Source organism: Salmo salar, chromosome 27, assembly GCF_965601325.2.
Source record: "Salmo salar chromosome 27, fSalSal1, whole genome shotgun sequence".
In the NCBI taxonomy this organism is placed as follows: Eukaryota; Metazoa; Chordata; class Actinopteri; order Salmoniformes; family Salmonidae; genus Salmo; species Salmo salar.
The window spans coordinates 1,980,213-1,993,558 of NC_138317.1; the positions used below are offsets into that span (position 1 = coordinate 1,980,213).

Consider the following 13,346-nt stretch of genomic DNA (forward strand, 5'->3'; position numbering starts at 1 on the left):
AATTCTTCTCACAGATTATGTGGTTGTGAATTATTATTACTATATATATATATATATATATATATATAAATAAATAAAGTGGCGCTAATGGTACTGTCCCCACTACAAAAAATACATACTTAAATACATGTAAATTGGTCCTTGAAACATTTACATTGATTTACTGTAAAATTCCATTAGCAGGGGTCTGGGACAGGGTACCATGACCGGTGAAGTCAGGTCAGGGCTCCACAGCATAAATGGGATCAGCAGCACCACCAGGTGGTCAGGAACAGCCAGGATTGGAATCATCAGACCAGGTTGTACTGAGGCACTGTCCAAGGGCTCAGGTCTGACAGGACAAAAAGAACGAAAGAGGGGAGTTGGTGGCAGTATGCCAAAGATCACACAGTATACCAGGTAAGTCAGGCTGACCCTAACAATGTGGCACGTACAAGCTATTGCAGTATAAATACTGGGGACTGAGACAAGGGGGTTGGAAAGACACTGGCCCTGTCCAAAGGTACCCATGGAGTATAGGCACTATAACATGTTTGTTCAGTAGACATAGTTATCAGTTTTGAGTAGTTTCATTAAGTGCTAGTTATGTTTTAACAAATGTCAAGGAAATCATATCAAAAGTAATGTGAATATTGATTGTATTGTGAAAAGCAGATACCAGATGGAATATGTATTCAAAGTGTTTCAGTGAAGTGAATAAGGGACTTTGTTTTACCCAGACAATTTAAAATGTAGTTTTGAAACATGAGCCATTTTGATGATCTGTTCAGAATGGTATGCTTAGAGTTGTGAAAATGTACCACAAACTTGTGAATTGCATCAAAGTGATTGAACAAAAAAAAGTTGAATGTTTAGAGACCTTCCCTCCCAGCCAACATGTCCAGGTAGGCCTGTCATGCCAAAAAAGTGTCCCTCACGGCGTTACCATGGGATTAGATCAACTATTAGCGTCCGTTGCTATATCAAGGGTGTGATGACCTAATGATTAGAATTTTGGAGATCATTACAGCCCAAATTATGTTATTTTCATCATCGCTATGCAAACAGGGCTGAGTTCCGCAACAATTTCGCTGTTTAAATAAGTTGTTTAGCTAATAAAATGAAAACATTACTTCGAACTACTTTTGGGTGTCTTGTTAACATTAGAACATGAAATCCATGTCTTAAACGTTGCTACGTTTCGGAAATAGCAAAGAAAATGTAATCTGCTTGACGCATTAAAGTTACTTACCTTACATATCACAAATTTGGCTAATTTCCACTCCATTCAAACACTGGCTTGTCTGGCTGTCATATTTTTATTTTAACTTGCCCTTCCCTTATCTACACTGAAATAATATATTTTCAGTAGTCCTAGTTTCCATACACTAAGTTGACTGCGCCTTTAAACAGCTTGAAAAATTCCAGAAAATGATGTCATGGCTTTAGACGTTTCTGATAGGCTAATTGACATAATTTGAGTCAATTGGAGGTGTACCTGTGGATGTATTTCAAGGCCTACCTTCAAACTCAGTGCCTCTTTGCTTGACGACATGGGAAAAATCACAAGAAATCAGCCAAGACCTCAGAAAAAAAATGGTAGACCTCCACAAGTCTGGTTCATCCTTGGGAGCAATTTCCAAACGCCTGAAGGTACCACGTTCATCTGTACAAACAATAATACGCAAGTATAAACACCATGGGACCACTGCTCCAAAACCACCATAAAAAACAGACTATAGTTTGCAACTGCACATGGGGACAAAGATTGTACTTTTTGGAGAAATGTCCTCTGATCTGATGAAACCAAAATAGAACTGTTTGGCCATAATGACCATCGTTATGTTTGGAGGAAAAAGGGGAACGCTTGCAAGCCGAAGAACACCATCCCAATCGGGGGTGGCAGCATCATGTTGTGTGGGTGCTTTGCTGCAGGAGGGACTGGTGCACTTCATAAAATAAATTGCATCATGAGGAGGGAAAATGATGTGCATATATTGAAGCAACATCTCAAGACATCAGTTAGGAAGTTAAAGCTTGGTCGCAAATGGGTCTTCCAAATGGACAATGACCCCAAGCATCCTTCCAAAGTTGTAGAAAAATGGCTTAAAGACAACAAAGTCAAGGTATTGGAGTGGCCATCACAAAGCCCTGACCTCAATCCCTTAGAAAATGTGTGGGCAGAACTGAAAAAGCGTGTGCGAGCAAGGAGGCATACAAACCTGACTAATTTACACCAGCTCGGTCAGGAGGAATAGGCCAAAATTCACCCAACTTATTGTGGGAAGCTTGTGGAAGGCTACCTGAAACGTTTGACCCAACTTTAACAATTTAATGGCAATGCTACCAAATACTAATTGAGTGTATGTAAACTTCTGACCCATTAGGAATGTGATGAAAGAAATAAACTGAAATAAATAATTTTCTCTACTATTATTCTGGCATTTCACATTCTTAAAGTAAAGTGGTGATCCTAACTGACCTATGACCGGGAATTTTTACTAGGATTAAATGTCAGGAATTGTGAAAAACTGAGTTTAAATGTATTTGGCTTAGGTGTATGTAAACTTCCGACTTCAACTGTATATACTAGGCATTGTCAGAGGAAGGCAAAAAAATGTGTCAAAATCTCCAGTCACCCAAGTCATAGACTGTTCTCTCTGCTTCAGCATGGCAGGAGGTAAGTCTAGCACCTAAAGGCTCCTTAACAGCTTCTACCCCCAAGCCATAAGACTGCTGAACAATTAATCAAATGGCCACACGGACTATTTACACCCAGACTATTTCAATTTTTATACTACGGCTACTCACTGTTTATTATCTATGCATAGTCACTTTACCCCTACCTACATGTACAAATTACCTCGACTAACCTGTACCCCTGCACATTGACTCGATACCGCTACCCCCTGTATATAGCCTCGTTATTGTTATTTTATTGTAACTTTTTATTTTATTTTTTACTTCAGTAAATATTTTGTAAATACTCTTTCTTGAACTGCATTGTTGGTTAAGGGCTTGCAAGTAAGCACTTCATGGTAAGGTCTACACCTGTTGTATTAGATGCATGTGACAAATAACATTTGATTTTATTTGAACTACCATTTCTTGCTTTCTCAAATGTCAACCAAAGCTTAACATACTTTGTCTATTGGGCTTCACATAAGTGTAGGGCGTCAGGGCTTTCAGTGGTCGACCGTCCAACTGCTCCAACTGTAGAAGATTGTTGGCTTCCACCGAGGTAACCCTAGGAAGACAAAGGGAAAAATATGTTAGGGAAACTAAAACTAGCTTCAAGTTATTTTGTGTGCAACTGCAAAGAGTTATTATCTGAGATGTTTTGTATTCACGTTAACAGAAGTTGACCCCAACTAGGAGCGAAAGAGCAGAGAGGTTTCCCTGGTCTTGCCTTTCTTTCGTCCTTCTTCCAAACCAAGTAATTCGGAAGGATGTCGTAGCACTTGGTCCCCTTCTTGATTCTGCTCCGGTAGCTCTCCTTCTGTTTCTCCAGCGCCTTGTCGATGTTCAGTTTCACCTTGATTGATAACAGGATTAAATGCAATCATATTTCATATTACAAATACATTTCTTACATATCTCTTGGAGGTCCAGAAAATAAATTAACAGCAGACAATCATTTTTATCTGGTCAAAAACATCAGTCCGTGCCTGAAGGTGGTCCTCGAAGGCGTTCTGATCTGGTTCGACAACTTCCACCACATCAGGTGGGATTTCAGTGATCTGAAATTATTTATACAACATAAGCAATAGTCAAACAAGAACACTAAGTCAATCACAAATTTGAAAGAATACAGTATATGCAATAATGGTATATACAATGGCATTGTTTATCTCAGTCAACAGCTGCGGCTCCCGTCCGTACAATCTTGGTTTCATCAGACCAGAGAATCTTGTTTCTCATAGTCTGTGAGTCCTTTAGGTGCCTTTTAGCAAACTCCAAGCGGGCTGCCACGTGCTTTTTACTGAGGAGTAGCTTCCGTCTGGCCACTCTACCATAAAGGCCTGATTAGTAGAGTTCTGCAGAGATGGTTGTCCTTCTGGAAGGTTCTCCCTTCTTCACCAAGGTACTCTGGAGCTCTGTCAGTGTGACCATCAGGTTCTTGGTCACCTCCCTGACCAAGGCCCTTCTCACGGGATTGCTCAGTTTGGCCGAGCAGCCAGCTCTAGGAAGAGTCTTGGTGATTCCAAACTTCTTCCATTTAAGAATGATGGAGGAAACTGTTCTTAGAGACCTTCAATGCTGCAGACATTTTTTAGTACCCTTCCCCAGATCTGTGCCTCGACACATTCCTGTCTCGGAGCTCTACAGACAATTCCTTCGACCTCATGGCTTGGTTTTTGCTCTGACATGCACTGTCAACTGTGGGACTTTATATAGACAGGTGTGTGCCTTTCCAAATCATGTCCAATCTATTGAATTTACCACAGTTGGACTCCAATCAAGTTGTAGAAACATCTAAAGGATGATCAATGGAAACAGGATGCACCTGAGCTCAATTTCGAGTCTCATAACAAAGGTTATGCATACTTATGTAAATAAGGTATTTCTGTTTTTTATTTTGAATACATGTGCCAAAAATCCTAAAGACCTGTTTCCACTTTGTCATTATGGGTTATTGTGTGTAGATTGATGAGGAAATGTTTTTTTATCCATGTAAAAAATGTGGAAAAAGTCAAGGGGTCTGAATACTTAACGAATGCAATGCATATATTATTATTTAAAAAAGTATTCAAAGATGTAGCCTACAATGCAATACACGTGATCATTTTAAGCAGAACAAAAACTACTTAGCCTACATTTGAACACCACCGCAGAAGCTTCCAATTTCGATATCTATCCAATTAAGTAACCTAGTTTTGTTTGGCTACTTGAGGAGAACTAAGCAAAGCAGTGCGACACAAACAACAGAGTTACACATGGAATAAACAAACGTATAGTCAATAACACAATAGAAAAGTCTATATACAGTGTGTGCAAATGACGTAAGATTAGGGAGGTAAGGGAATAAATAGGCCATAGTGGCAAAATAATTACAATTTAGCAATTGAACACTGGAGTGATAGATGTGCAAAAGATGAATGTGCAAGTAGAGATACTGGGGTGCAAAGGAGCAAAACAAATAATAACATATGGGGATGAGGTAGTTGGGTGGGCTATTTACAGATGGGCTGTGTACAGGTGCAATGATTTGTAAGCTGCTCTGACAGCTGATGATTAAATTTAGTGAGGGAGATATGAGTCTCCAGCTTCAGTGATTTTTTTGCAATTCGTTCCAGTCATTGGCAGCAGAGAACTGGAAGGAAAGGCGGCCAAAAGAGGAATTGGCTTTGGGGGTGACTAGTGAAATATACCTGCTGGAGCGCATGCTACGGGTGGGTGCTGCTATGGTGACCAGTGAGCTGAGATAAGGCGGGGCTTACCTAGCAAAGACTTATAGATGACCTGGAGCCATTGGGTTTGGCGACGAATATGAAGCGAGGGCCAGCCAACGAGAGCATACAGGTTGCAGTGGTGGGTAGTATATGGGGCTTTGGTGACAAAACAGATGGCACTGGGATAGACTGCATCCAATTTGCTGAGTAGAGTGTTGGAGGATATTTTGTAAATTACATCTCCGAAGTCAAGGATCGGTAGGATAGTCAGTTTTACGAGGGTATGTTTGGCAGCATGAGTGAAGGATGCTTTGTTGCGAAATAGGAAGGGGATTCTAGATTTAATTTTGGATTGGAGATGCTTAATGTGAGTCTGGAAGGAGAGTTTACAGTCTAACCAGACACCTAGGTATTTGTAGTTGTCCACATATTCTAAGTCAGAACCGTCCAGAGTACTGATGCTAGATGGGCGTGCAGGTGCGGGCAGCAATCGGTTGAAGAGCATGCATTTAGTTTTACTTGCATTTAAGAGCAGTTGGAGGCCACGGAAGGAGAGTTGTATGGCATTGAAGCTCATCTGGAGGTTAGTTAAAACCTGTTGGGGCAAGGGGGCAGTATTTTCACGGCCGGATATAAAACGTACCCGATTTAAACTGGTTACTACTCTTGCCCAGAAATGAGAATATGCATATAATTAGTAGATTTGGATAGAAAACACCCTAAAGTTTCTAAAACTGTTTGAATGGTGTCTGTGAGTATAACAGAACTCATATGGCAGGCCAAAACCTTAGAAGATTCCATACAGGAAGTGCCCTGTCTGACAATTTGTTGTCCTTCTGTTGCATCTCTATCGAAAATACAGCATCTGTGCTGTAACGTGACATTTTCTAAGGCTTCCATTGGCTCTCTAAAGCCGCCAGAAAGTGGAATGGGGTGTCTGCTGTCTCTGGGCAAAGTACAACAGCTCTGTTTGTAAGTGGTCAGCCTGGGGACAGTGAGACAGATGCGCATTCACGAGACTACTCCATTTTTTTCTTTCAGCCTTTGAATGAGTACAATGTTGCCCGGTTGGAATATTATCGCTATTTTACGAGAAAAATAGCATAAAAATTGATTTTAAACAGCGTTTGACATGCTTCTAAGTACGGTAATGGAATATTTTGACATTTTTTGTCACGAAATGCGCTAGCGCGTCACCCTTCGGATAGTGACCTGAACGCACGAACAAAACGGAGCTATTTGAATATAACTATGGATTATTTGGAACCAAAACAACATTTGTTGTTGAAGTAGAAGTCCTGGGAGTGCATTCTGACGAAGAACAGCAAAGGTAATCCAATTTTTCTAATAGTAATTCTGAGTTTAGTGAGCCCCAAACTTGGTGGGTGTCAAAATAGCTAGCCGCGATGGCCGAGCTATGTACTCAGAATATTGCAAAATGTGCTTCTACTTCAACAACAAATGTTGGTTTGGTTCCAAATAATCCATAGTTATATCCAAATAGCGGCGTTTTGTTCGTGCGTTCTAGACACTATCCGAAGGGTAACGAAGGGTGACGCGCGGACGCGTATCGTGACAAAAAAATTTCAAAATATTCCATTACCGTACTTCGAAGCATGTCAAACGCTGTTTAAAATCAATTTTCATGCAATTTTTCTCGTAAAATAGCGATAATATTCCGACCGGGAGTCGTTGTTTTCGTTCAAAGACTCAAAGAAGAAAATGGACTCTTCACGTGCATGCGCGCACCCGTCTCATTGTTCTCAGATCGACCACTTACCAAATGCGCTACTGTTTTTCAGCCAGAGACTGCAGAGTCATCATTCAACGTTCTGGCGCCTTCTGAGAGCCTATGGGAGCCTTAGAAAGTGTCACGTTACAGCAGAGATCCTCTGTTTTGGATAGAGATGACAAAGAAGGCCAAGAAATGGTCAGACAGGGTACTTCCTGTACAGAATCTTCTCAGGTTTTGGCCTGCCATTTGAGTTCTGTTATACTCACAGACACCATTCAAACAGTTTTAGAAACTTTGGAGTGTTTTCTATCCGTGAAAATACTGCCCCCTATCCATAACAAGTTAAGGTCCCGCTCCTTGAAAGCGGCAGCTCTATCCTTTAGCTCAGTGCGGATGTTGCCTGTAATCCATGGCTTCTGGTTGGGGTATGTACATACAGCCACTGTGGGCACAACGTCATCGATGCACTAATTGATGAAGCCAGTGACTGATGGGGTGTACTCCTCAATGCCATCGGAAAAATCCCAGAAGCATATTCCAGTCTGTGATAGCAAAACAGCCCTGTAGCTTAGCATCTGCATGATCTTTATTGACCAAGTCACTGGTGCTTCCTGCTTTAGTTTTTGCTTGTAAGCAGGAATCTGGAGGATATAATTATGGTCAGATTTGCCAAATGGAGGGTGAGGGAGAGCTTTGTACTCGTCTCTGTGTGTGGAGTAAAGGTGGGCTAGAGTTTTTTTCCCCTCTGGTTGCACATTTAACATGAATGCCATTTTTCTCGTAAAAAAGCGATAGTATTCCGACCGGGATTCTGCGTTTAGGTAAAAAGAGGAAAGAAAATAAAGCACGGGGTCGACTCGTGCACGCGCCTAAGCCCATTGTCCTCTGATCGGCCACTTGCCAAACGCGATAATGTGTTTCAGCCAGAGGCTGCCTCGATATCATTCAGCTTTTTCCCGGGCTCTGAGAGCCTATGGGAGCCGTAGGAAGTGTCACGTTACAGCAAAGATCCTCAGTCTTCAATAAAAAGAGCCAAGATGAACAAGAACTTGTCAGACAGGCCACTTCCTGTAAGGAATCTTCTCAGGTTTTTGCCTGCCATATGAGTTCTGTTATACTCACAGACACCATTCAAACAGTTTTAGAAACTTTAGGGTGTTTTCTATCCAAAGCCAATAATTATATGCATATTCTAGTTACTGGGCAGGAGTAGTAACCAGATTAAATCGGGTACGTTTTGTATCCAGCCGTGTCAATACTGCCCCCTAGCCCTAACAGGTTAAAATAATTGTTATGTATTTTGTCAACGTTTATCATGAGTAATTTAGTAAATTCACCGGAAGTTTTCGGTGGGTATGCTAGTTCTGAACATCACATGCTAATGTAAAAAGCTGGTTTTTGATATAAATATGAACTTGATTGAACAAAACATGCATGTATTGTATAACATAATGTCCTAGGGTTGTCATCTGATGAAGATCATCAAAGGTTAGTGCTGCATTTAGCTGTGGTTTGGGTTTATGAGACATTATATGCTAGCTTGAAAAATGGGTCTGATTATTTCTGGCTGGGTACTCTGCTGACATAATCTAATGTTTTGCTTTCGTTGTAAAGCCTTTTTGAAATCGGACAGTGTGGTTAGATTGACGAGAGTCTTGTCTTTAAATAGCTGTAAAATAGTAATATGTTTGAGAAATTGAAGTAATAGCATTTCTAAGGTATTTGAAAATCGCGCCACAGGATTCAAGTGGCTGTTATGTAGGTGGGACGATTTGGTGCCACCTAGCCCAGAGAGGTTAATGCGGTCAGTCTCCATCTCCACCCCTGACGCGGACAAACGGTACCCAAGGAAGGAGACGGACTGTTGGAAGAACAGACATTTCTCCACCTTGACGTAAAGGTCATGCTCCAACAGTCGACCAAGCACCATTCGTACAAGAGACACATGCTCAGCGCGGGTAGTGGAGTATATTAGAATATCATCTATATACACCACTACACCCCGCCCGTGCAGGTCTCTGAAGATCTCATCCACAAATGATTGGAAGACGGATGGAGCATTCATTAATCCATACGGCATGACGAGGTACTCATAGAGCCCAGAAGTGGTGCTAAATGCCGTCTTCCACTCATCCCCTCCCCTGATACGCACCAGGTTGTACATGCTCCTGAGGTCCAATTTTGTGAAGAAGCGCGCCCCGAGCAATGACTCTGTCATACTGGCGATCAGAGGCAGCGGGTAACTGTATTTAACAGTGATCTGGTTCAAACCTCGATAGTCAATGCACGGGCGTAAACCACCATTCTTTTTCTTCACAAAATAAACTCGAGGAGACAGGTGAAATGGAGGGCCGAATGTATCCCTGTCCCAGAGATTCAGCGACATATGTTTCCATAGCCGCCGTCTCCTCCTGTGACAGAGGATACACGTGACTCCTGGGAAGTGCAGCGCCCTCCAGGAGATTTATCGCACAATCCCCCGGTCGATGGGGTGGTAATTGAGTCGCCTTCCTTTTACAGAAGGCGATTGCCAAATCGGCATATTCGGGAGGAATGTGCATGGTGGAAACCTGGTTTGGACTTTCCACCGTAGTGGCACCTAAGGAAACACCTAAACACCTCCCCGAACACTGACTGGACCATCCCTTGAGAACCCTCTGTTGCCACGAAATAATAGGATCATGAGAAGCCAACCAGGGAAGACCCAACACAACAGGAAACGCAGGAGTGTCAATCAGAAATAGACTAATACTCTCTTCATGACTCCCCTGCGTTACCAGAGCAATGGGAGCTGTGACCTCCCTAATAAGCCCCGACCCCAACAGACGACTATCTAGGGCATGTACAGGGAAGGGAACATCAACAGGAACAATAGGAATCCCTAATCTATGTGCTAAGGACCGATCAATAAAGTTCCCAGCTGCGCCTGAATCTACTAGCGCCTTATGCTGGGAATGCGGGGAAAACCCCGGAAATCCTATAGATACCCACATGTGAGCAACAGGGGGGTCTGGGTGAGTCGTGTGCCTACTCACCTGAGATGAACCACCAGTGTTCCGCCTACCACCTCGACTCCCTGGAAAACCTCCCCAGCACCGACCAGCAGTGTGCCCTCTGCGGTCACCTCTAGTGCCTGGAATGGTCTCCCCTCCGGTCTCCCTAGTACCAGCCCCTCCCAACTCCATAGGAGTTGGATCTAAGGGATTGGGGGATGGAACCAACGGACCCCGATCCGGACGTCCGCGGGAGACCAGCCGATTATCCAGCTGGATCGATAAGTCCACCAGCTGGTCCAGGTGGATGGTGGTGTCCCTGCAGGCTAGCTCCCTACGAACGTCCTCTCGCAAACTACACCTGTAGTGATCGATCAGGGCCCGTTCATTCCATCCCGCACCAGCCGCCAGAGTCCTAAAGTCCAGTGCAAACTCCTGAGCGCTCCTCATCTCCTGTCTTAAATGTAACAAGCGCTCTCCCGCCGCTCTCCCTTCTGGTGGATGATCAAATACTGCCCGAAAGCGGCGGGAGAAGTCCTCGTAGTCCTCCAGTCGGGCTTTTCTCTTCCCAGATGGCAGTGGCCCACTCCAGGGCTTTACCAGTCAGACAGGAGATGAGAGCGCTCACTCTCTCGCTTCCCGAGGGTGCCGGCTGGACAGCCGCCAGGTAGAGCTCCAGCTGGAGTAGGAACCCCTGGCACCCGGCAGCTGCTCCATCATACGCTCCTGGGAGCGAGAGTCGAATCCCACTGGATACAGACGGAGGATGGGTAGAAATGTGTTTATCAGGAGGTGCAACTGGTGGTGGTGCGACTGGTGGTGGTGTGGCTGGGTTGACGGGACATCTTTTTCTCTCCATGGTCTGCAGCACGCAATCCATGGCAGTCATGAGACTCTGGATCATGCTCGCTTGCTGCTGAACGCGCTCCTATATATGAATTGGAGGGCTGGCTGCTCCTGCTGACTCCATAGTGGTCGGTGATTCTGTAATGGATTTCTTTAGAGAAGTAGAGGAGTCAGGCGCAGGACACAGGGATCAATGTAAACAAACGTGTTTACTTGAAAAATCAATAAATCTTCTCATAGGAAAATACATAGTGCGGAGAAACACCTCCAACCACACAAAACAGGAAACAATCACCGACAAGACAAACAGGAAATGCAGAGGTTTAAATAATGAACATAATTAGGGAAAATCCAAAACAGGTGTACACAATAAAGACAAAACCAAACAAACAGTGAAACATCGATCGGTGGCAACTAGTAAGCCGGTGACGTCGACCGCCGAACGCCGGCCGAACAAGGAGAGGGGCCGACTTCGGCGGGAGTCGTGACATACATTTACGTCATTTAGCAGACGCTCTTATCCAGAGCGACTTACAAAATGGTGCATTCACCTTATGATATACAAGCCTAACTTCCTTTCATGGGCAACATCTTAGCTACATGTTGAACTTCCATCCTCTCAGGTTAGGGGCACAGTGTATGAATTTGTGGTTGGATCAGAATCTTTGTTTTAATAATTTACCAGTACGGAGAATTAAGTAAAACCACAAGACGAAATCCCTACCTCCATCCATGGTTAATTTAGGAAAGGGACAATTTTAGCTAGCTAGCACACAACAAGATGCAACTATTCCATTTTTCTGTCAATGACGTTTGGCTTCTAACTCGCTTATTGGTGTGAAGCCAAATCCATACTTGACACTTTTTTGGGGGGGCACCAGGACCACTCACAGCTGAGCTCACTTAGTTTAGCTCAACGCTGATTGGCTATTATTTTATACTTTTTTTTATCAAGGTACGCCAAATGCTCACTGGCTTCCCTTGCATTCAATACGACGGGCAGCAAAAATGTCATACTCTTTTTGACTAGACAGCATAGATGGGCGCCACATACAGAGACAGAGAGGTGCTGTTTTGTTCGCTTGGATGCTTTCTTAAGTGAGAGACATTCAGCCTCTTGCAAATTGAAGGACATTTATGAAACACAGAGAGACGAAATATCATTTTGTATATATTTTTTTATTTTGTTCTTGGTCATTTTTTTGGGGAAGCCTGGATTCCCTTGGCATCCATGTATACACACCACTGCTGATAAATAAGCAACGCCTCATTATCCCTGTCAATGGTAGGATGATTGTAGAGCAGCCTGCCTCAGACTGTCAGTATGTTAATTTTCTAGCTCACAAACTACATTCCTTTGCTGTGATGTTTTCTTTTACTCATTCTTGTCTCTCACTTTTGTCTCACATGATCTGTTCAGCTCTCCTGTGTCCTGCTCCCAGAGAACAACCAAGTGCTATTCCCCAAGCGTGGGCTGATTCACTCACCTGTGAGGAGAACCATGCTACTGCAGTTTGAACTAGCCCCGCCGTCACTATTTAGACATTGAGACAACATATGCATTTGCCTGTTGCTTTTTCTTTGTGGGTTTTGTCTTACACAGTGTAGTGCATTTTAGTGTTGAAGAACAACTACAGATACACATGCTTGTGTGAGCATCTCTGTAAGGGTCCTGTGTGTAGCTGGTGTAGAGAGTCAGGCGCAGGACAGCAGAATTGAGTAATCAACGTACATTACTCTAAAAAGACAAATTTACAAAGTAACATCACGAGCCCACAAAGACGGACCGAATTACAATAAACAATCACTCACAAACACAACATGGGGAACAGAGGGTTAAATAATAAACAAGTAATTGGTTGAGTGAAGCCAGGTGTGAAAGACAAAGACAGAACAAATGGAAAATGAAAAGTAGATCGGCGGCGGCTAGAAAGCCGGTGACGTCAACTGCCGAACGCCGCCCGAACAAGGAGAGGGACCAACTTCGGCAGAAGTCGTGACAGTACCCCCCCCCCCTTGACGCCACGCACCGACACCGACCTCGTGGACAACCTGGAGGACGAGGCGCAGGGCGATCCGGATGGAGACGGTGGAAATCACGCAGCAACAAAGGGTCCAGAACGTCCTACACCAGCACCCGGCATCTCTCCTCCGACCTGAGGAGAGACACATGGAATGAGGGATTAATATGATAATCTGGGGGAAGCTGTAACCTGTAGCATACCTCGTTCAGTCTCCTCAGGACTTTAAATGGCCCCACAAACCGCGGACCCAGCTTCCGGCAGGGCAAGCAGAGGGGCAGGTTTCGGGTCGAGAGCCAGACCCGGTCCCCGGTGTGAACACTAGGGCCTCGCTGCGGTGGCGATCGGCGCTCGCTTTTTGCTGCCTCACGGCCCGTTG

At 43.9% G+C, this 13,346-nt stretch overlaps 1 protein-coding gene across 1 annotated transcript in view; it reads left to right on the forward strand.

The window, feature by feature from the left end:
* Positions 1–2,649: 2,649 nt before the first annotated feature.
* Positions 2,650–13,346, forward strand: part of LOC123730992 (acyl-coenzyme A thioesterase 1-like) — a 60,725-nt gene continuing 50,028 nt past the window's right edge. Inside the window, exon 1 of the mRNA XM_082970063.1 lies at positions 2,650–2,659. Coding sequence (XP_082826189.1) covers positions 2,650–2,659 — 10 coding nt within the window. The remainder of the gene's footprint in view (positions 2,660–13,346) is intronic.